This window comes from Rhinolophus hipposideros (genome assembly GCF_964194185.1).
Source record: "Rhinolophus hipposideros genome assembly, chromosome: 9".
Taxonomy (NCBI): Eukaryota; Metazoa; Chordata; class Mammalia; order Chiroptera; family Rhinolophidae; genus Rhinolophus; species Rhinolophus hipposideros.
In genome coordinates this window covers 46804275-46828856 of record NC_138055.1, presented here as the reverse complement: position 1 = coordinate 46828856, position 24582 = coordinate 46804275, and the positions used below count along the sequence as shown (strand labels likewise).

The 24582-nt window shown below is 35.6% G+C and overlaps 1 protein-coding gene across 2 annotated transcripts; it reads left to right on the top strand.

Annotated features, from left to right (window-relative positions):
- The first annotated feature begins 6 nt into the window (after positions 1–6).
- Positions 7–23701, top strand: PUS7L (pseudouridine synthase 7 like). 2 transcript variants are annotated; one of them, XM_081059813.1, is made up of 9 exons: positions 7–94; positions 3712–4637; positions 8082–8241; positions 10230–10422; positions 14076–14174; positions 15532–15613; positions 17181–17461; positions 20229–20282; positions 21708–23701. In XM_081059813.1, exons 2-9 carry the CDS (start codon positions 3728–3730, stop codon positions 22032–22034), a joined length of 2106 nt encoding a protein of 701 aa, XP_080915939.1. In that variant the 5' UTR covers positions 7–94; positions 3712–3727; the 3' UTR covers positions 22035–23701. The 2 variants fall into 2 exon arrangements, with proteins under 2 accessions (XP_080915939.1, XP_080915938.1); XM_081059812.1 differs by having other exon boundaries at positions 28–195.
- Positions 23702–24582: the final 881 nt, after the last annotated feature.

Below are 24582 nucleotides of genomic sequence, written 5' to 3'. Positions count from 1 at the left end.
GCCTGTCCCTTTAAAAACGTCTCCGTCGGAGGCGAAATATATTGTCTTCCGGGCATGCGCACAACGTTGTGCAGGAGAATGCCCTCACCTGGAGGTGAGGTAGACCGGGTCGAGCATCTAGCGTCCTGTGGGCTTCTGTAAGGGGCGATGGCATGATTGGCGTTGGGACCGCAAGCCTTTGCCCCCGAGCGGAGGGTGAGGTGGACGAGCCTTGCGCCTTGGGACAGGCGGGTGTGGGGGAGGGAGGAGGAGCGCGGGGAGCTGGTGGCGGTGTCCGGAGGTGCTTTCGGACGCGCCAGAAGGCCACCACGCCGGAGGTTTAAGTTCTGCGGGTTGGGGACGGAGCGGGAAGGACGTAGGAGTGAGTTCGGCGGAGCTTCGGCGATTAGTGAAGTAAGAGCATGAGGGAAAAGGCGCCGTCTTCCTCCATTTCTAGTATCTTCCTTGTATCTGTCCATCCTCACCCGGGAATTCACTGACCTTGGGTCAAACTACCTTACCCCGCTCCACCTGGCACCCTCATCAACCAGTGGGTTGCGGAGGAACACCGCACGTGTATGCTGAACTCCACGTGGGCTCCCCCCAGCTGGGTTCCGCTCTGTTCCTAAGATGCTCGGTTGTCATTCCGTCCTTGTTCCACATTCTCCCCAAGTTACTTGTGCTACCCATTGTACTAGCTTAGAATGTCTTCAGATCCTCCTTTTACTGGGGTTAAGAGGTTGTTGTTACTATTCCCAAGGCCAATCCTACAACAGTAGTCTTGATTACACTGCTTTCCTAACTCTGCTTCTGATTCATCCTGTTCGGTTCCATCAGGCATCTTAACCAAAACATCCTTTTGGATTGTGTATTTTCCCTTCCCAACCCCCTCCGGTGGCCACCCATTGACCGCTCTGGATTCTAAGCCCTGGGCAGGGCATTCAGTGTCTTGGATAGTTTGGCACTGATCCAACTGTATTTTCCAGAACTGTACTAGAGAACTTCTTCTCCTACAGCTCTGTATCTGGACTGCTCGGTTTTCTCTAACACATGGCATGTTTTGTTTTCACGTTACTTATGATATGCCTCTGCCTCATTTCTATTGCTTGGACAGTTTTGAGGACTTCGATGGCCACTTCTTGCATTATGACTTTACCAATTATGATAGGCAAATGCAACCTTTCTTCCTTTACACTCTTACCCTCTTATTTTATAATTTAATTTATTCAACTCTCAGTACTGATTGCATGCCTACTATGTGCGTGACAGTGTTCTAAATGTGAGATAATCAGTGAATAAGGCAGACAACTTCTTGCTTGGATGGAGCTAACAATCTACAATAAATAATGAAAATTATTAGATGGAAATACTATGCAAAAAACTAAAGTTTTGTGAAAGAGTGACTTGCTGGTTCCTTTAGACATTGGTCAGGGAAGACCTCATAGGATGTGATTTGGGAAGGACCAATTTAATCAACAGGAACAGTTAGTACAAAGGAACGGAAGGCCAGTGTATTTGGAGTATAGTTGGAAATGGAGAAAGGTTACAAAATAAATTTGTAGACTAGACAAAGTCCAGAATCTTAGAAATCTTTGGAAGCCAGGGTAATTTGAATTTCATTATAAATGTGGTTTGAGGATTTTAAACCGGGTTGTGATACGGATTAATTTACCTTTTAAATCATGCTGGGTGTTATGTGGACCAGTAGTAGAAGCAGAGATTAGAGGCCTTTACAATGTTTAAGAATTTATAGACTGAAGTACAAAGGGGAGGTGATGAAAGGACAGCAGGAGCAATCAGAGCCAGATGCTTAGAGTTGATGCAATTTTTGGTGATCAGAAAGTCAAGGCTATGACCAAGATGAAGTGGAAGTGGGTAGAGGTTCAGATGGAGGAACTGAGACACTGTGATGGTAAATGGATGATCCATATGGATGGTCATGCAAGTCATGCTGGTTAAGGAGACAGTGAACATTAAAGTCTTCAGTGAATAAGGAAGAGTCATCCTGGGACCAGAGAGAGAATGACAGCAGATGGCAGAGCCTGATGGCATGAACTTCAAAGGAACTGGGATTTGGGGAGGTAGAGGAGGAAGAAATGGTTTGGAAGGAGCAGTGGCAAACACAATATGTACAACTTCCAGGCTCTAAGTTAGGTGGGTGTGAAAGGAAAACTGGCTTTCACTTGAAAGGACTACAGAGGAAGCAGCCTGGGGGAAATGGCCAGGTTTCAGTGAAGGCTAGAAACTGAGGAGACTGTACAGGAAATTACAGAATGAAGGAAAATAAATATATCCTTCTATATTTCCTAAGAAATAAGGATGTAGAGAATTTGCTCTGATTTCTACATGGCATAATAGGATGGAGGAGGGGGGTTTGCTAAACTGTTTCGGATTAGTATAATACATTGTCAACATGGAATGGAGGTCCAGATGATGATTAAATTACCTGGAGACTGTGGCTAACACAAAGGAATATTATGGCCCTTGGGCGTTTTATCTTTCCTGTAGCTCCAGCTGGTGTGGTAGCCATAGGTTGTGTGAAGAGTGAGTGAAGGCCTCCTTACAGGACTGTTTTCTGGTCTGCTGCTTCAAGAAAATCTGTAAGGGTTTCTTCTCTCTGATGACCGTGACAAGGTTGGAATTTCCCTCTGGGTCAACCTCAGAAGTTTGTATCTGTAAAAGTTTTTATATGGGCTTTTAAGAAGGCTTACGGTTCAAGTAATCACATTGCAAGTTGGTATTTAGAGCTTTATTTGTCAATTTGGCCTTTTTCTTCCTGTCTTCTCCTCATCCTTCTCCCATCCCTAACAGCTAATATATAAAAATCTAGCCACAAGTTCTCTGGACTTAGCTGGAAATTTCAGAGGTAGGGTTTAGAAAATCACTGCACACATTGTACACAGTTCTGTGTTCTTTGTGGGCCTACAAATGATATATATTTTTTTAAGATTTTATTGGGGAAGGGGAACAGGACTTTATTGGGGAACAGTGTGTACTTCCAGGCCTTTTTTTCCAAGTCAAGTTATTGTCCTTTCAGTCTTAGTTGAGGAGGGTGCCGTTCTGCTTCAAGTTGTTGTCCTTTCAATCCTAGTTGTAGAGGGCGCAGCTCAGCTCCAGGTCCAGTTGCCATTTCTAGTTGCAGGCGGCACAGCCCACCTTCCCTTGCGGGAGTTGAACCCTTGTGGTTGAGAGGATGCGCTCCAACCAACTGAGCCATCTGAGAGCTCAGCGGCAACTCAGCTCAAGGTGCCATGTTCAATCTTAGTTGCAGGGGACGCTGCCCACCATCCCTTGGATGGACTCGAGGAATTGAACTGGCAACCTTGTGGTTGAGAGCCCACTGGCCCATGTGGGAATCGAACTGGCAGCCTTCGGAGTTAGGAACATGGAGCTCTAACCACCTGAGCCACCAGGCTGGTCAACAAATGATATTTTTAAAGTGAAATTGAAACTGACTCATTTTAATCCTGAATAATAGATGGAATCCTGGAGTGGATGAAGAGTCAAGTTGCAACTCACCAGTTATACCAGAAAAAGTTTGCATGTTAATTCATTTTGGTATAGGAGGGTCAAAATACACAGGATATATATAAATAGATTATTAATGTCTATTAAAGGAGACTCAGGATTGAAAGGGAGAAAGAGAATTAAATAAATCCTGCAAACCTATTTCTTTTTGTGACCCACAACTTTTCTTTCTAGTAACTGACTGCCTCTCTGTTTCTTTTGTAGGCATTGCTATTTAAGAATGGAAGAGGATGCAGATTTCAGAATCAGATTTAGTTCTTTGTGTTTCATTACTGATCATGTTGGATTTCGTGGCACTATAAAAAGCTCACCAAGTGACTTTGTTGTTATTGAAATAGATGAACAGGGACAGTTAGTTAATAAGGCCACTGATGAACCTATTGACAATATTAGTAAAGTACTACCCAAGTCAAATAATTTTGCCAAGAAAACAAAACTAGATCTTCAAAATGTGTCCTTGGAAGAGGGAAGCAACCAAGAAGTCAATACTTTGGCTAGGTTTTCCCATGATGACCAAAATCATCAGACTGGTTCAGAAAAGGAAGATATAATCAATGATGGAACTTCCAAATGTGAAGAAGAAAAAGTCGATGTATTAGGCTCTTTGTTAGATAAAAAAACTAGTGAATTACTGAATCAGTTTGCTTGTGCTATAAAAGAGAAGTGGGATTCTCAAACTGAGCTAATTGGACCATCTCCTGAATTCTTACTGGGCACAATCCTTGACAAAAACCAGAGGGCTATTTTGCATAGTGCTATTAGGCAGAAGTTTCCCTTTTTAATAACTGTAGGAAAACACAGTGAAATTGTTGTAAAACCAAATCTTGAATATAAAGAACTCCTTCACTTGGTATCCGAAGAGGAAGCACTTGATTTTTTCAAATATTTGGATGCAAAGAAAGAAAATTCCAAGTTTACCTTTAAACCTGACACAGACAAAGTCCACAGAAAAGCTGTTCACCATTTTGTTAACAAAAAGTTTGGAAATCTTGTGGAAACCAAATCTTTTCCTGAACCTAATTGCAATGCTGGTAATCCAAATGTAATGATAACAGTAAGATTTCGAGAAAAAGCACACAAGCACAGGAAAAGGTCTCTTGAATGCCAGGGAAAAAAAGTTACATACACAGGTAATTTAATAAATCATTACCATTTTCTTTGATAAAAGTAGTTAAAATTGTGAATCAGTGAAAAATCAGTGAGAGGTGAATAATTCAAATGAATTGAATAAATTTGTCCAGAGGGATATTGGAAAAAATACGTGGATCTGTTTTTTAATGGAAGATAAAGTCTTTCAAATTACAATAATTGTAGAAATTAACCTTATTAATGAAAGTGTGGTTAACACACACATTTATACCTCACGTAGTCACAAATATATAATTGAAGCAGTTATTTTGTGTTTAATAAGTTTTATTGGCAGTAAATCTTCATATCATAGTTTTAAAATTAATTAAAATTAAGTATTTGGAGTTAAGTCAAATATGTTTGCTATACTTGAGAAAGTGAATACTTTTAATGTAAAACAATTGAACCTCACTACCCAGGGTAGGGAACCTGAAAACACGGGGAGCTTCATCCTTTGGCTCTGTCAGTATTTTAGAGAAGAGGTTTTCAAATGTTAACGTGCATTAGAGTCACAAAAGGGCTTGTTAAAATAGATCTCTGAGCCCTATTCTCAGAGGTTCTGATTTAGAAGCTTTGGGGCAGGGTTTTCACAAATTCCCAGGAGTTGATTTTTGTGCTGGTCTGGAGACTGCATTTTGAGAATCACTGTTTTAGGGGATATATTCAGTTCCCAGGATGGTATAGAACTGATGAAAGCTCGCTCTACAAGTCTGACTGACCAGGTTTAATTGGCTTGTGTTCTAAGTGAGGAATGGAAAATGGTCACATTTTATAAATGTGTACAGCAAGACATTTAAGATAAAAGCAGTAATCCAAATTTGCATAGATGTGTGTGGCACAGAAACAGGATTGTACTATATAGGAACTCTTTGTGTAAATGAGAGGAGTTTGGACTTTGGAGCTGTGTCGGTTTTATTTTATATTATGACTTTAGTTCATAAAAAGATTTATGAACTTTTTAGTATCTTTAAGACATAATTTCTACAAATGTAAAAATGGAAAGAATACCTCAGGCAAGTTACTTAGCAATTCATAACTTGGTTGTGCTTTAAAAATGGGGTAGTAGTGATGCGTAATTCACAATGATATTGTTAGAATTAAATGAAATAATTAAGGAAAATGTTTAGTACATAATTGTTATTCAAATATTGGCGTCTTCTCTCCTGGAAATCTCTGTCTGGTGGTGTGACTTGCTTTTTTTATGAGATAGCTGCTAGTATAGGACTTGACATGTGAGGCATGTAGTTAATGTTAACAGATAAATTTATTTGGAAGGAAGAAAAAAACTAGCTTTTCATGTATGGGGAAGAATTACTAATAAGTGATTTAAACATCTATAAATTTTATATTACTTAAAATTCTAACACTATTAATTTGAGTTAATGAACAAAAACAAATTGAGGAAACTTTTTACATATTAGTTTACATTAGTTTTAGAAAAACTATAAACAATTGGAGGGATATGCCAAAGGGAGGAATTGATGGCTCATCAGAGGATAGTATGAAGGTACTGGTATACCTACAAGTCCAAAAACAAAGAAAAAGACATAAACTTTGCCTATCCCAAATTTTGCTTGGGCCAGCCTTTTATAAAAACAAAAATAGCTCATCTTGAAAACAAAACAAAACAAAACAAAACAAAAAAACTCCTTAGTTAGGAGAGAGCTATCTAAAAGAAGAATACTTAAAAAAAAAAGTATTTTTATTTTTAATTGTTACAAAATATAATATAAAATTTGCCATTTTAACCACTTTTAAGTGTACAATTCAGTGATATTAAGTGCATTCACATTGTTGTACAACCATCACCACCATCCATCTTCAGAGCTTTCTCATCTTCCCAAACTAAAACTCTTGTTCCCATTAAATAATAACTCACCATTTTCCTCTCTCCCCAGCCACTGGCAACCACCATTCTGTTTTCTGTCTCTATGAATTTGACTATAGGTATCTCGAATGAGTGGAATCACACAATATTTGTCCTTTTGTGATTGGTTTATTTCGCTTAGCTTAAGGTCTTCAAGGTTCATCCATGTTGTACATATGTTAGAATTGTCTTTCTTTTTAAGGCAGAATATTATTCAGATAGTAAATGATTATTGTTGTTTTATATCATTAGGATTTGAAGTGATTTCTTGTGCAGCATTAGGTAATTAATAGAGATAGAAATAAATTGCTGTTGTAATAAAAGCCTAAAATCTGTGATAGCAATGCCTTTGGGACCTGTTGGCAGGCAGAAGTTTGAAGGTACCTAAGGGAAGCTGTCAATGAGAGTTTAAAGGAAAGTAAGGAAAATGTTATTAGATCCTGGAAGAAAGGGATCCTTGGTATGTAGTGGCAGAAAGTTTAGCAACACTGTTGCCTGTATTGAAGTGGAAGGTAGAAAATGTATCTAAAGAAGGGGTGCTCTGACTAAAAGAGCTTTGCAGGCAAAGTGTGAAAGGTGCTACCTGCCTTTTTACTGCTTATAGTAGAATTTTAAGGAATAACTGTTAGATATGAAGGAGCCAGAAGTTCTGGGTTCAAAAATAATTAAAAAAAACAGCAATAACAACAAAAAAACCTTTCCAGCCTGTCCAGATGGCACATGATGTTTAAATTATTAATAAGATCGGTGGTAGTTGTTATTGGTCTTGTTCCTCTCCCCCACCTCCACAATCTCTCACTCCCACCCTCTCATCTAATAGCATTTTAAACATCTACCATGAAGCAACACTGTTTTATTTACTGGCTTGCTGGCCTGGAACTCCCAGTCTATGGGGGTGGACAAACATAAAGAGATAAATTATAATACATGATGTTAAGTGAAGTGATGCAGATAAGAGCTTGTGGAGACATGCGAGAATGCAAGATTCAGTAATCAATTACTTGTGGAGTTCATTTATTTACTCTTGCTGATTCAACAAATATTTGAATACATACTATGTGTTAGGCAGAGGATATAATAGTCAATAAAACAAACATGAACCCTGCTTTGGGAGCATTCAGGTTTGGGAACCGGGAAAGAATTTGAGGGAGAATTGCTGCTGCTTTTGGATGGTGAAGATTGAATAGAAATATGGCTGGCAAGTAAAATGGGAGGAACACATATTTTTTGACAGAGGGAGTGCAAAGCTATGGAAAGTTCTAGGCCGTCCAAGGATTATGAGAAATTCTCTGTCAAGATTATAGGATATATGACTGAAAGTGGCAAATGTGGAGACTGAAAAAGGAGATTGGGGCCAGATAGAAACGCCAAATTCAGGCATTTGGATTTTTTTCCGTAAGGTTTTAATGAGCCAATTAGCATTTTAAAAATAACCACTGACATCTATGGCACTGATTTTGTATTTTGATTTAAATTTGAGTGAATGATTTGATTCACTATATTAATCTATTAGTGTGCTAATATTATAATTGATGTATGGTAGCTGATTTTTTGTAATCTAGGATTATTTTTGTTTCAGCCTTTACCCTACGAAAAGAAAATCTGGAAATGTTTGAAGCAGTTGGTTTTTTAGCTATCAAACTTGGTGTGATTCCTTCAGATTTTAGTTATGCAGGCCTTAAAGACAAGAAAGCCATCACCTATCAAGCAATGGTTGTCAGAAAAGTGACTCCAGAGAGGTAATGACATTATAAGAGAGAATTTTTCTTTCTTATTGCATCGAATACACAAATGTAAGATTAAAAATTCAGAATAATACTGGGAGCATATTTACCTCACTGTCAACATTAATTCATTAATTACAGGCTTACCAAGCAGCACATTCTGCGTTAACAGCATAATTATCTTCTAATTAGTTATGTCTGAAATTTACATTGAAAATATAGGTAGTTTTAGGATAGGAACTTTGAGCAGCTGCTGATTTTAAATGATCTAAATTGTTTTTGAACATCCTGTTTTATATTCAAATATGAATTCATATTCAGGACAGTGTATTGCAAATTTTTTTTCTAATTACTGTAATACTTTTATACTTTTATTGTTGTGCTTTCTTATATTTAAAGTAAATCTTTGTCAGCGGTGCTAGAAAAGGGAAGAGGAAGTCAAATATATGGTGATAGAAGGATAACTGACTGGGTGGTGAACATACAATGCAATATATCTATGATGCATTACAGAAAGGTACAGTTGAAACCTATATAATTTTACTAACCAGTGTCACCCTAATAAATTTAATAAAAATTAATTTAAAAATAAAATCTTTGTTAATTAGAATGTAAAACACTCAAATTTAGCCCCCCTTCAGCTTAATCAAATATTTAAAATATTTTTTGTAATGGTAAAAGAAATACATCTTCATTGTAGATTTAGAAAATAGAAAAAAAGTGCTATATAAAAAATAAATTAAAAGTCACTAATAATTTTATTACTCAGAAAGAACCATGATAACATTTTGATCTATTTCTTCCCAGACTTTTTTCAGACTATACTACATATGTACATTTTACAGAGACATTTTTATATATGGGAAATCATATTGTATATGCCACTTATATTTTACTTATAAAAATAAAATAATTAACACTGTTTTATTAAAATGTATGTCATGAAATATTTCAAAATTATGTCCATGGTATAGGCTAGCTTGTTGAAAATTCCTCTAGTTTTGGATATAGAAATTCTTTCCAGTATTTCACTGTAAATAATATTGTGATTAATATTATTGTGCTTAAATCTGCGCCTTGTAGATACTTTTCAGAAAGTTGAATCATTGGGCCAAAATGCATCCTAATTTGATGTAATATTGGTATATTAATCCTAGTCATAAAATGTTTAAATATCCACTATTTGTAGGTAAATGCTTCTAAGCTCTTCTATGAGGGACAAAACATGTACATGATTTTGTCTGTGTGGTCCAGAAGTACAGATTAGGTAAGAGAAAAGGACTTTAGATGTTAAAAGCTAGTTTTTAACTACCAAAGGCAAGAAATATTATTAGTTCCTAGGAGGAAAGAGTACTTTGATTTAGCTTATGGGGACACGGTGTTAATTACCCTTCAAGTTATAGTAAGATTTTGGCAGATGCAGAGAATGTGGAGATATGTTTGGAGGGGCAGTAAGCTAAACAGTTTGCCTAGTAAAACAGATAGTTACTATAAAGACTACAGGAAATATGAATGTAAAGAAAAATTTACATCAGTTTATACAGGGTCTTTAAAGTTATGCTAAGATAATTGGAATCTATTCTTTAGGTGTTAGGGAAGAATTGAAAGTTTGAGTAAGGAATTACTCAGAGCATAATTTTAGGAAAATCCTCTGGTGCTAGTGTTTTTTCTTGGTAATGGTGGTGGTAGAGAGACTGAGGAGGAAAGGAGCAGAGTCTAAGAAGAGATAGAATGGGAGAACAGTTGAGAAGTTCTTTCACTTGGAGGTTAAAGGTGATAGCATTAAGAACACATATTCCCCTTAAAATAACTAGTTAACATAATCCTATAATAATGGGTTTTTAGTGCATATTTGTTGAAAAAGTATTAACTTTGGAATATTCCCCAAAATTTTTGTTTTAGTGTTCTGATACAAGTGGTTACCTGGCAACTGTCACTTAAAATTATAATTTTTGAAATGAAATGTAAGATTTAACTGAGTCTATATGATTTATCATTTATAGGTTGAAAAATATTGAAAAAGAAATTGAAAAGAAAAGAATGAATGTGTTTAATATTCGGTCTGTAGATGATTCCCTTAGACTCGGTCAGCTCAAAGGAAATCACTTTGATATTGTCATCAGAAACTTAAAAAACCAAGTAAATGATTCTGCAAACCTGAGAGAGAGAATTTTGGAGGCGATAGAAAATGTTAAGGTAAGAATACTCACTTTTAAAATAGACTATTACAGGAAAATATAGTCCCTCTCATTACATTGAGGCAAGAAAGGAAACTTTTTCTTTGGCACCTTTTGTTTTTATTTGCATGTATAATTAATTTTTTAAATAATAACTAGGACCTCTTGGCTTATTTTTATTTTCTTCTTAATACATTTTTACGTTGGAAAAAAATCCCACAACTTTAATATAATTTAAAAAAATAAAATGTGTTCCCTAGAGATGGGGGGAAAAAACTGTCTGTATAAAAAGAATGTTTTTTAGCACCTGCCATATAGAGTAGTATTTTAGAGAAAGGAATTAATTTCTTTGGAAACTTTGTTCGGTAATTCTTTTCAGAAATCTTTGGTAATTTCGCAAATTACCTTTTAGAATTATACACAGTTTTTTTCTTTTCAATCTAATTTTGAATTTTGTTTCAATGTATACAAAGGAGAAATTGTATACATTTTATTATGTCAGTAAAAAACAACAACAAAAACAAAAAACAAAACTTAATGTATACATTTAAATGACATTTGCCAGGCATCTAAATGTGCATATACAACCATTGCCTTCAGTCTGATTGTCTACACTATGTGTCAGCAACTTTTTTTTTCTATAAAGGACCAGATAATACAATTTTTTGGCTTCATAGGCATAGGATCTCTGTTGCAACCACTCTATTGCCATTGTGTGGAAGCAGCCGTACACATTACATAAATGAATGAGCATGGCCATGATCCCACAAAACTTTATTTACAAGAATAGGTGTTGAGCCAGATTTGACTTGTTGGCAGTTAGTAATTTGCCGACTTCTGATTTAGACCAGTAATTCTCAACGTGGGGGGCTTTAAAAATTCTCAGCAGTTAATCTCTACTCCTAAATCAATTAAGTAAGAACACTTGGGGATGTAGTTTAGGCATTAATATTTTTTAAAATTCCCTAAGTGTTTCTACTCTGTAGCCAACATTGAGAAACACTGACCTAAGTTTCTGACCACAAAGACCTTTTTACACAATTGTATTCCTCTCTACCAGGAAAACCAACAAAAACTGGTTTTTAATCAATGTTATGTCTCTTAAGCTAGAAAATGTCTTCCAATTAAAGTTTATTAATTCAGCATAGTCACCTATGTTTAGAAGTTCTCTGATTGTGTAGTCTTCATATGGTTGCTTTTTTCTTTTTTCTAGACCTACCTAAAATTCTTTCTTTTACCCTGAAAAACTGTTACTAAAATGATACCCCTTATAAAAGTGTGGGAGAGCAATATTGTGATTTATAAGAAATATGACCAAATACATATTTCTCATATATATTTGGTTTTTATTCACAGTTCCTAGCTCACAGCTCCCAAAACATTTGTAATTTCCCAAGTGTTAAGAGTGATAGAGCTGTCTCTTGTTATAGTAATGAAGTGACTTCTGGCACGCACTGGAAAATGGGGGAGGCTGGTTGCCAGTGGTTAGAGTGGTAACTTACAGTACCACCCCTGACCACTGGGGGAGAGGGGAGAGGGACTGGAGATTGAATCAATTCCCAATGGCCTAGGATTTAACCAACCATGCCATGTAATGAAGCCTCCACAAAAACCCAAAAGGATGGGGTCAGAGAGCTTCCGGGTTGATCAACGCACGGAGATGCACAGACAGTGGCACACTTGGGAAAGACAGAAGCTTCCACATACTTTGCTCTGTGCGTCTCTCCCATCTGACTGTTTCTGAGTTATATAAATCTGAGTTGATAATAAACTGGTGATCTGGTAAGTGAAATGTTCCTCTGAGTCCTGTAAGACCCTCTAGCAAGTTAGTCGAACCTGAGGTGTAGAGGTCTTGGGAACCTCTTAATTGAAAGCAAGTTGCTGAGAAGTACAGGTAACAACGTGGATTTGCAGCTGGTGTCTGAAGTCCAAGGAGGGGGTTGTTGTAACCTCCACTCTGTAGCAGGTCCATCAGAAGAACCGGTGACAGCCTGGGTTTGTGACTGGCCTGGCATCTGAAGGTGCTGGTCGGGAGACAGTCTGTAGGACTGAAGCCTTCACCTGTAGAATCTAGTGCTGTCTCTGAGTAGATGGTGTCAGAATTGAGTTGAATGGTGGGCTACCCAGCGGATGCCAGAGAATTTCTTGTGAATTTGGGGAACCCCCTTTCTACATTGAAATTGGGTACTCAGAACGCCAAAAGAGGGGGTTTCTCTGAACTCTGAGAGCCTTTATTGCCTGTCTTTCATTTGGTACCTATGGATATACTACTGCCCATTATAAAGTCCCCATTAATAATAATCTTAGTGTTAGCCCACTTTCCTTGAGTTCTCATGAAAAGGGAAGGGAGTTGAGAAGCCCTGAAAATGCGAAGTCTTTGAAGTTTTGTTTTAGAAGTTTATGGCTCTGATTGCTATAAACCTTGTTATTTCCAACCCTATGTAATTAGAAGGGGTAGTTAAAACTCTTCTGGCTGTTCTAGGATATTATTTTTTTTCAAATTTTAAATACTTAAAATATTAACTATGAGATTTAATACAGGGAGTACTTATTCTATCACTGGTTGATTTTTGTGAATGGCATGAGGTCAGGGTGGCTTTTGTCCCATGCCTGTAACAAATTGTTTTAGCATCTTTTATTGAACAATCTTAGAGTTGGTCCTCAAAAATTATTTAATGAATTATAATGGACTCGCCTCATAAAGTGAGTGTGGAAGACTCTTTCACTTTTAAGAAACCATCTGGGCCTGGTGTGTTCTTTGAGATAGCACATTTAACTACTGACCAATGTCTTTAATGGTTGCAGTAGTAAATTACAGTTTTCTCGTCCTGCTAAAGTGACATTATGCCATTGTCTTGCCCCAGGTTTTCAGAAACTGACATAACTGAAAAATGAACTGTTACATACAAAGAGCCAAAACTTGCTGGGTTTCAAAATAAATCTGTTTCTTATTCCAAGTCTCTCCATTCAGCAGAATCAGCAAAAGCTTCAGGGCAAAGATCAGATCCAATACTAGGTAACCAATTCATCCCAGTTTTCCCACAACTTTCCCAGTTTTAGCATCCAAAGTCCCTCATGCCAGAAAACCCCTGTGTAATGTGAATGAAGAGCTGACATATTTTTAAAGCTTTTTTACTTATCTTATTTTCTAACTTTTAATCACTTGTTCTTTTCCTCCTTTCTACTCTCTAACTGTATAGCATTTCTCAGACCATTTGGTCCCCATGTGTATGTGACAAATTACAGGACTCTTTACTAAAATAAATATGAAGAGAAAGACTTGATTACATATTCTGACAGGATCATTGTATTTATTTGTCTGTTCAGGGCTGTAACACAGAACCACAGAGTGGGTGACTTTTAAACAACAGAAAATTATTTCTTATAGTTCTGGAGGCTGCAAGCCTGAGATCAGGGTGCCAGCAGGGTTTTCTTATTGTATTCTCATGGTAGAAAGAGAGTGAACTAGCTAGCTCCAAGGCTTTCTCTTATGAGGGCACGAATCCTGTTCATGAGAGCTCTGCCCTCATAACCTAAGTACCTTCCCAGATCCCACCTCCACACACTATTCCACTAGAGGGTAGGATTTCGACACATGAATTTTGGAGGGACACAGGCATGTAGTCCATAACAATACACTTTTAATTAATGGATTTTTTTTCCTATTCATAGAATAAAGGTTTTGTGAATTACTATGGACCACAGAGATTTGGGATGGGAAGGAAAGTTCACACAGACCAAATTGGATTGGCTTTGCTGAAGAGTGACGTGGTATGTATTTTTTAAAACTATGATCTCATCTGTTTTCTCAGTTGTACTTATTACATAAGTCAGCTCCTTGCTTTCTTAACCCAGCATATAAACACATGTATGCATATACACATATACTATGTACTGCACCACTGAACATATGAGCAGCTACTATATTCTTAGTATCTCATTATAAGAAAGAAAACTGTATGCAATGTCCCTGTGTTTAATTCTTCTTTGAGACTTAACAGAGAATTGACCAATACTCACCAAATTCTTAGTGAACTGAACAGAGGATTTAAAGGAAACTTTTACCTACAATTCCAGAAATCTAGTATCAGATTATACAACAGATAGGAATTCACCCAAAGCCAGAGACTAATAGGAACAGCAGATTTGAAAAATATATCTGAATAGTTTCAAATGAAACTATAAATGAATGTCACAAATAAGAAGCCACATTTGCTCAATTATTAAAATTATATATTTTTAAATGTATATTTTATATAATTACATATTATATACATACAGATGTATTTGCGCACTGGATAAAGTACATAATAGCGAATAACTACAAAACTGTAGAATTATATACTTGAGCAAATGCACGATTATTCATGTGATAGTGTCGTACTCACTCATTTGGGTCATAGGATGTTTTCTTGAGTAGAAGAGAAAGGAACAGTAAAAGCAGTTGTGAAAAGTATTGTGCATGTGAACAGTATCTTGCACGTTGGAATAAGGCCGAGAGCTGAGCATGTAGACCACATCTACAAATGTAGTTAGTGCTCCTACTGCAAGACACATCCTTAGAAATACGTAAATCACAATGCTGGCGATGGTGATTAAAACACAGGAATAATAGATATCATATTTTTAAAGGAACATCTTGTCATCTATGTGGGTTTTAAAAGATAATATTACAGTTGGCAATTTTTAAAAGAGATTTTGGCAATTACTTTTAAGCTCAAAGAATTCTGAGACTTGAGAACATGAATGAAATTAGTGGCTTGCCATTCCCTTCTGCCGGTTTCCTCCCCTACTTTTATTATGAATGTTGGTGAAGTCTGAGTTTTTTGTCATTACTTCACACCTGTATTTATACTTTGATACTAGAAGCAAAGAATGATGGAAGAACTGTGGAAGTGATTGGGGAGCCCTTTTTCCAGTCCATAATATCTTAAACCTATGTATAAGCTTGCTTTGTACAGAAGTTTATTTCTAAATTTAACATTGATTGTTTAATTTTTGAAAGCTTAAAGATAAAATTGCAGCATCAATTATCATTTGTTAAATGCCTGTTCTTTTAAGATGCATGTTGTTTTTAAAAGTGATTTGTCATTTTCATTTAACACGTTTGCTTTCTTGATTTTTAAAGGTGAAAGCTGTAAAATTATTTCTTACACCAGAAGATTTGGATGATCCTGTAAATAGAGCAAAGAAATATTTTCTTCAAACTGGTATTTAAAAAGTTTCTTTACCCCATACATAGCCATGGAGATCCGTAATATAAATGTTCTGTCATGGAGGGCATTCATTGCAACATAAAAGTGATAAGAAATGGATTGTAATATATTGTATATTTGATCATTTTATTACATTCCCTAGGTACTCCATTTTTGGCCAGATCTTAAGGACCTTTGTCCTTACTCTTGCTCGGGGGTAGGGGTAGGGGTAGGAAGGGAGATAGTGCCTTTTCTTGCCTAAATCCTCTGAGGAGATGGGAGTTCCCAATTCTAAACTGGTACTGATGGAAGTATGATTCACTACAACTAGAGGAGGCTGAAAAATAAACTAAATAAAAATACATTTATTATATCTGATACTTCGTGCATTGTTTTTGGTCTAGTTGCCATGCAGCCCTGACTGCTGATTTTGAAAACTTTAGCTCAATATAATGATGTATATGCAGAATGCTTAATGGGAAGCACTAAAGAAAAGTGGTTATGAGTGTGGGTTCTGGAGTCAGTCTACATGGATGTAACTCTCAGCTTTAGTGCTTTCCAACTGTATGGTTCTGTACAAGTGATTTAGCCTCATTGTTTTAGTTTCTTCATTTGTAAATTGAAGCTAATAATGGTACTTAAAAGACTGTTACGAGATTTAAATAAGATAATAGGTGTGATGCTCTTAAAATAGTGCCTGGTATGTACTGAACACTGAATAAATATTACTTGTATTTAAATACCAGTAATAGCAACCATACTATTTCAGATTTATTCAAATATGTGATCTACATATATGTGCATACTGAATTTCACTTACATTGAAATAAAGGACGTCAGTTTTCAAAACTCTTCATTCATTGTGTTTAATTTTGTACATATTATATATATGTGATTATTTATAGAAGAACTATTTTTATGCCATACAGTAATCTGTAAATAGTGTGGCATTTCAAAATGTTATGTAAGTAATACTAAAGAAAATTCAAAGTGACTTATTTTTGTGGATCTATTGTAGAGTCCTGAGAAGATAATTTTCTTACGGCAATGATTCTTAAACTTTAGTGTGCATAAGAAGCCTGGTACAGTTATTAAAAATCCAAGGCCCTACCTGAACCTTTACAATAGAATCCAGTTATCTAATTTAAAAAAACATCCCATTAGCAAGACCTAATAGTAGACTTAAAGGATCCAAATATCAACCCTTTCTTATTCAAAAAATTCTGTGTAAATGTCCGTAATAGCTCCAGAAAAATCTCTAGGCTCAGGGGATTGTAAATCCTCTGAATAACTGCAAATTATTTCATCTCCATTCTGATGGTCCATTCTGAAGTAGGAATTACTTATGTGTTTTTTTACCATTATTTTTTAATGCAGGAAAGTGAATGGACCATAAAATTAACAATCTTTATTAAAAAACAAACTCTTCACGAGGAGGTAGGTTTATAATTGGTGCTGAGAGCATCATCCTGGTGTGAAACAGCACATTTCATTGCCTTTCATTTAGAGAGCATACTAAAGGTCTTTATAACTGGCCTTTAAATAAAAGTGGTTGGCTAAGTGATTTTTTCCTTTATTCCAGAGGATGCTAAAGCCACACTTTCACTGATGCCTGAATTCAAAGTTCGAGAGAGAGCACTGTTGGAGTCACTGCATCGCTTTGGCATGACAGAGGAGGGGTGTATCCAGGCGTGGTTCTCATTTCCCCATTCTATGCGCATTTTCTACATTCATGCATATAGCAGCAAAATTTGGAATGAGGCAGTATCTTATAGACTCACAACCTATGGACCAAGAGTGGTGGAGGGTGATTTAGTCTGTTTGGATGAAGGTGGTGACGATGAGCATTTCCCAAGTAATAAAGTGAGTATCATTTCGTCACAGCTTTCCAAGAGTAGTTAACCACAAGCATGAACACTAATTCTCAGAAGCCCTTGTTTTAGACGCAATTTGCAACTAAACATGCATTTTACAGATTTCTTTTTAAACTTACATTTGCTCATCTCCTGCTTCTACTCTGCTGTCAGCTGAGGCTTAATACATGTCAATAAGTGGAAAAATATAATAGTCAATGATATGAAATGAAAGGTACAAAGATAGTAAAGCTTCCTTTAAAGAACACAGTATTTAAAAAATTACACAAATAATGCACAAAACAGTCTCTTTAAAAATCAAAATCAAAACATACCAGATGAAGCTGTCATCGCTGCCACGGCTCTGTCGTAATTCCCTCCCCGTCCTCTGTTTTTTGCAATGTTTTCTTCTAGATCTTTTTCTATGCTTTTATATAAATTTGCAAAGAAAAGTGGATTTTTAGTCTATTAATTAACACTGAGAGGAGAAAAGGCAGGACTTAGAGGCTCAAAGCTTAAAATATAGATATAAAAATTTTTATAATGGTATATGGGTCACGTAATGTTTGTGTTTCTTTTATATAAATGTGATTTCACAACTTGCTTTTTTCCTCTTAAAAATATTTTAAAGACATTTATATTCATTTCAAATAATGGAAACCACCTCAAAGTAACGTAAGGAAAAGCAGACAGGAACTGACTGGCCCTCATAACTGAAAGTCCATGATTAAGTCAGGCCCAGCCATACCCAGGTGTTTAAGCAGCATCCTAAGTCATCCATCCCATCTCCATTGTTCAGCTCTGTTTCCTCTGTTAGATCCATTCCCAGTCTGGCATATTCCTTTGGTGGCAGGATAGTTATGAGCAATACTAGGCTTATTTCTCACAACTTCTCCAGAAAAGAGGGCTTTCCTTTCCCAACAGTTTCAACAAAAGCCATGGAATTGAATCTCAGTGACCAGGAATGGGCTGGCTTGGGTCTCATGTCCTCAAACTAATCATTGTGGACTGGAGTATGTGATCAGTTAAGCCGATGTTTCAAGGGCTCCTTCCTGGAACCATCCCACCTAAACCACATTTGAGAACTGGGAGGGGAGCTCCTTGGAAAATGGCACCATCGCTATCGGAAAAGAGGGAGTAAGGGCTGGCTGAGTAAGCCAGAACAACAGATGTCAGCTTTACTAATTCATTAAATGGATGGCCTATACATATTTAGATGAGAAAGTAATTACTGGAAGCATAAATCACTATGAATGGTCATTTAACTGAGGTACAGACTCTGAAACTGTAAAAAGAAATCTAGCCACATCTTAGGTTTTATTTTACCTCATATGAATGGAAGAATATGTATGTTAGTAGTCCCTTTTAATAAATAATGAAAAATCGTAAGTTTTTTTAACACCTTCCAGAAAACATGTTCATTTAAATGTTACCTGGGCAAAACATTATTTAGTAAACCAGCCATTTCTAATTCAGATTTTAAGGAGTTAAAGGTTACTTTGACAACATACAGCAATAATCTCTGAAATACATGTGTCTTATAAGACTTCTTTGTTCAAAGTAACATTTGCAAAGTCGGTTTTGTGATCAGAATTGTACGAGTATCTGCTTTTGTTTCTGGGGCATGTAACTATAGGAAACTAATCTGATTTCCTTTTCTGATGGGATTATTAGGCTAACAGGTGTCACTTTATTTCAAGTCACCTGGAAGATTCTCTCATAATTTTTTTTTGTGTGTGAGCAAGATAGAGAAATGTGAGTTGACAATTAAATACTAAGGCAAATTCATATTTGGGGAGCAGCCATACAGCAAAAGCGTGTTTGTTGATTAATAGATCTGTGTTAATCTGGAGGGAGTTCTGTAAAGACAAAGCGGTCTTCTGTACCTGCCCGTGTTTGTTCAGTGTTTTCATACATTACCTAAATTACAGTATTATAGGTATGTGTATGAGTTTGTGAAAGTCAAAAAGCTGGAAGTGATCATGGAAGAGGAATCGTAGTCCCATGTATTCTGGTCAGATCACACCTGGAGTTCTATGTCCATTTCTGAGCGCAGCAATTAAAACCAGCAGCAATTAAAACCAGTTATTTAATGAACACCCAAAGTCAAATGAAAAACAAAACAACAAAAAAATGAGGGAATTTATTGATAAGAATAGGGAGAACCGAGGGGAAAGCAAGCAGATTCGGAGGAGAGCTAGACACTATTGTATGGTGAATGCCTTAAGAAGACGGGAATGCTGTCTGCCTGTGGAATGAGGAAGCTGCCTTGACACCTGAGCTTTCCTGTGCAAGAGAAATCAGAGTTCTCTGATGTCTTACAGTAACATTTCTCAAACTTAATTTAATACACACCTCTTTTTCTTTCCCTCCTTCATGTGATACCTATAGCTATTTTATGAGACACATTTTGAGAAACACCACTTCTCATAGAATATGATATTTGTTGGGGTGGTTTCACAGAAACAGATTCAGCGTAATAAGGAACAACATTTAATTTAGTAAAACATTGCTGCTGACTGAGGTGAAAAGAGTCACCTTAGAATGTTAAGCTGCCCCCCATAATCTGTGTGTTCCAACTTCGGTTGTCAGTGGTTACAGCAGGAAGAATCCTTCTAACTTGTATGCAGTCTACTGCATCCAGAAATAAATTGTGAAAATATTTTATTTTGTATTCACCATAGGATTCAAATTATGCATATGTGAATTAGGGAAAATTGAGAGAATTTGGAACATTTGGGAATCATCTATATTTTTATCATGTTTTTTAAAAATAGGTTCATCTAGTAACTGAAGAAGAGGAATCGGCTAATATATATGCAATACATCAGGTAAATTTGCTTAAAAATTAGTATCATTTAGATGTAAGTATAGACATTGTCCACAAAAGGCAAAATGTGACCAGTTCCCCCTCTATCCCCTCCCTTTTTTTTACCGTTTTTAAATTTAGGTATTATATATACCAGGGGTGCCAAAACAAAAAGTACACATTTGAAGAGATGTTATCTATGTATTACTTTTCGAAGTTGAATTGAATTACAGTAGCAATGTGTAGTGTGACGTTATCTCCAAAGATGGCGTTACTCAAGTGAATGCTAGTGTTATTCACTGTATTACAATTTTAGTACAATTTTTTTCTTTCTTAAAATGTGTATACATTTTTTGGCATGCTCTGTATATGTATGTATACATATACATACATACATACCATGTTTCCCCGAAAATAAGACCTAACTGGGAAATAAGCCCTAGCATGATTTTTCAGGATGAAAAATCCTGAAACACACACACACACACAATGAAATTCACTCTTTTTAGTTAACTCTTCCATGTGTTTTCATAAATGTTTCATAAATGTTTCATGAGTTTTCATAAATGTATACAGTAATATGACTACCACAAAAATCAAGATAAAGAACAGTTCCATCTTTCCTCAAAATTTCCCTATGCTCCTTTGTAGTCAACCCCCACCCCTCGCCCCAGCCCCTGGCAACGACTCATCTATTTTCTATCTCTGTGGTTTTGCCTTTGAAAGAATGTCATATAAATGGAATCATATAGTATACAGCCTTTTGGGTCTAGCTTCTTTCAATTAGCACAATGAATTTGAAATTCGTTCATGTTGTGTGTATTTGACTTTTTCATCTTTTTCCTTTTTTGACAACCTTTTGGTACTATTTAAGAATATCTAGAAGTAATCAGCAAAGGAGGTAAACCCCACAAAATGCAGTGTTTGCTCATAAGCAGCTGAGAAAGTAAACATTATTTTTGCTGCCTCTTGTTTGCTTTCATGTTTTTAAATAAGAAGAATGTAAAATTATCAAAGAGAATATCAGTTATATGATTGAGCAGTAAGGGTTATTTTTTGTGTTATTGAAAGAATGTGCTTTTAGGATTGTATGACTGCACAGAGATTTAAGTCTTTGTTGGTTAATTAAATGTAATTAAACTTGTTCCATCTCTTCTACATTAGCAATAGTTTATCTAACAATATCTGACTTGAGTTGGTTACCTTAGTTACTAAGATTCCTTCTTGATTTTATGATTTTATGATGTTATGATTCTTTTTCTTTGCCTAGCAGCATTAAAAATAATCAAAGTAGTATAGTATTCAATATCATGTTTTAGGCTGATTGTATGTTTGTATCCTGAGACTGTTTTTACAGATCCAGGTCCTAGTCATAAAAGTAAATTTAAAATATGATCATACATTTTTCGGAACACTGCTTCATGTATCTTTTCTTCCCCTTCCACAGGTGGTTCTTCCAGTGCTTGGATACAATATTCAGTACCCGAAGAACAAAGTAGGGCAGTGGTACCAGGAAATACTTAGCAGAGATGGACTACAGACATGCAGGTTTAAAGTACCTACTCTGAAACTGAATGTTCCAGGATGCTATAGGAAGATTTTGAAACAACCCTATAATGTCTTGTACCAACTAATAGAAGAACAAGATATTGATGTCAAAGCAGAAGGTTCCCACATCGATGAAGCAATTTCATCTCTTTTGATCTCTTTTGATCTTGACGCCTCGTGTTATGCTACAGTTTGTCTGAGGGAAATAATGAAGCATGACTTTTAAAACCAGTACCCTTGATATAATCGTATATATGTCTTTAAAGGAAAGGGAGCTAACATTTCTTGGGCATCTGCCATGTGCTAAGAGCTTTATAATTGTTATCTCCCTTAATTACGCAACAGCCCGATGAAGTAGGAAGTTGATACTAACATTGCAAAGGACATATAGCTAGTAAGTGGCAGGGTTTCAATTTAAGACTCCAAAGCCTGTGTTTCTTCTGTTATCTAATGATTCAGTGACCTTTATTCTGTGCTATAAAAGTTATAGTCTTTCTGGACTATTAGGAGCATACGTATATACTACAGATAACATTTAAGAAAAAATGTTTTTGGAGTAATGTTTATATCCTCTCTCTCCTTGCTTAGAATACAGATGAAACATGGCTGTAATGAAAGCATGGTTGTAGAGAAAAAGAGAGGAAACATTTTGTTAATTATTATTGTTATGCTTTCCTAGTTTTGAAATTGTTGATCAAAACAATACATCAGGGAAATGTGATCTCTCTATTTATGATAGGTAACCCAGGGTAGTTTACCCCTTTGTCAGATGAATAATCTTCAATGAAGACTGAAATAAAAATTTTTATACAGTTTATTTATCTCGTCATACATTGACCTTCTTAATTTTTTGTTATTTTTTTTTTCTGTTATCTAAAACACAGATTTTAATGTCAGACAGATCTAGGCTGTGATTCTACCTCTGATACTTTTACTAGTGACTTTGCGTATGGTACTGATTTTTTTTTTGAGGCTCACTTAAAGAATCAATATTACACAAATCTCATAAGCATCAAATAATAGGATTATCTCTACTTTTTATGTTGCTAGAGGAAGAAAACATTTTGCCCATTTAAAAATGTAAATATTTGTTGATTTAACTATTCCCCATCATAAATCATCCTTAACCACTTTATATTAGTTACATTTGGGAGGAAATGGGATATACTGATTGGGAAGATCTGAGCATTCTTTCATTGTTGTTAGCATTATATAATGCTGACATTTTTAAAGCAGTATAGAGCATTATATTTCAGTAATGTGGCACTTCTATATACTTTAAGTCAGTCAAACTATTGGGTGTGTTAGCATAAGAAATGAAATTCAAAAGAAGGAAAAGAAGCTGTATGCAATGCAAAATTTGCTTATTGCAGCATTTTTATATATAATGAAAGAAATTAGAAATAGTTTGGAAGTCCAGCATTAGATAATGAAAGGAAGTAAAATGGGGTGTTATCAACTTGATGGAAAAACATGTTAATTGTTAAAAATGATGATGCGGTTTTATCTATGTGAGAAAATGTTGCCCCTCAAAAGCAGAACGTATATATTACAAATGTAGTGTATACACTAAAGGCAGCCTTTTCAAATGAGAGGCACTTTAGCACAGCGATTAAAAGCACAGATACTGGAGATAAACTCCCCCGTTTTGAGCCTTGGCTCTGAAGCTTACAGCAGTGTGGCCTTGGACAACTTATTTAAGGTTTGTGTGCTTCAACATCTATAAAAGGGGGATGCTAATATTCCTTAAGATTATTGTGACGATTTTCTGAGTTAATATATGTAAAGCACCTGGCACTTAGTTGAAAAGTGCCTGGCACTTAGTTGTTGTTAAATAAATGTCCATAGATGCAAGTTTGGAAGGGAACAATAAAAGCGAATATGCCATTGTGTTAAGATGATAGGGTGTTTGGATTCTTTTTAATACTAAAAAGTTCCTTTTTTGTCATTATATATTTTAATAATATATTATTAAATTTAAATTTAAATTTAGGACACAATAAGTGGAGATTGCAATGCCATGGATTTTTAAAATTACATTTTAATGTTTGTTGAAAATGAAATGATGCTATATTAAGTAGTAAACAATTTTTAGAAAGAATGTTTTACTTCATTTTATGTGATAAATTATATTCTGTAAATGTAATCAGAAAATAAATTATGTAAATTATTAAATCCTAGTTTTATTAAACATTGAGTAGCAATTAGAAAATGTGAAAGCATTAAAATGTGCTATCATTGATATTTTCTTTGCCTGTAGATGGCACTATAATTTTAGGTATCTCATTTATTTATTTATTTATTTATTTATTTATTTATTTATTTATTTTATTTATTTATTTTCGTCACCCGTGAAGAATAGATCAGTACACTTATTTCAAACCACGATAAAATGTTTTCAGATACTGTACAGGTAGAGAATTATTTTGTATACTAATATCATTTCCCATGTTAGTTTTTCTTTTTTTTTTTTTCCAGTTTAAGGACTTGGACATACTTTGGATGTCAAATGATGACAAGTCATCTAGATTTTTGCTGTTTTTCTGGGGCATTTTAGGCTTTCAAAAGGATACTCTTTGAAAGTTTTAATTTTTAAGGTTGCATTTAAAACTGAGCAATAGTGCCTCCAGATTACTAAGGTAAAACAAATGGAGGTCTTTTTATTAAGACAAAAACACTTGGGTTTTTGTGAGTTACAGTAAGCTGAAAGTCATACATAACTTTTGATCCAATAACATTTATTGAGTGTCTGTTGTGTCAGGCATCTCCACTTT

What these genes read in the sequence shown, in the direction of transcription:
- PUS7L (XM_081059813.1), top strand. Translation starts at nt 3,728, where the DNA reads ATGGAAGAGGATGCAGATTTCAGAATCAGATTTAGTTCTTTGTGTTTC. An exon ending in AAAAAAAGTTACATACACAG is followed by an intron (nt 4,638 to 8,081) that starts GTAATTTAATAA and finishes TTTTTGTTTCAG; the next exon opens with CCTTTACCCTACGAAAAGAA. An exon ending in AGGCGATAGAAAATGTTAAG is followed by an intron (nt 10,423 to 14,075) that starts GTAAGAATACTC and finishes TCCTATTCATAG; the next exon opens with AATAAAGGTTTTGTGAATTA.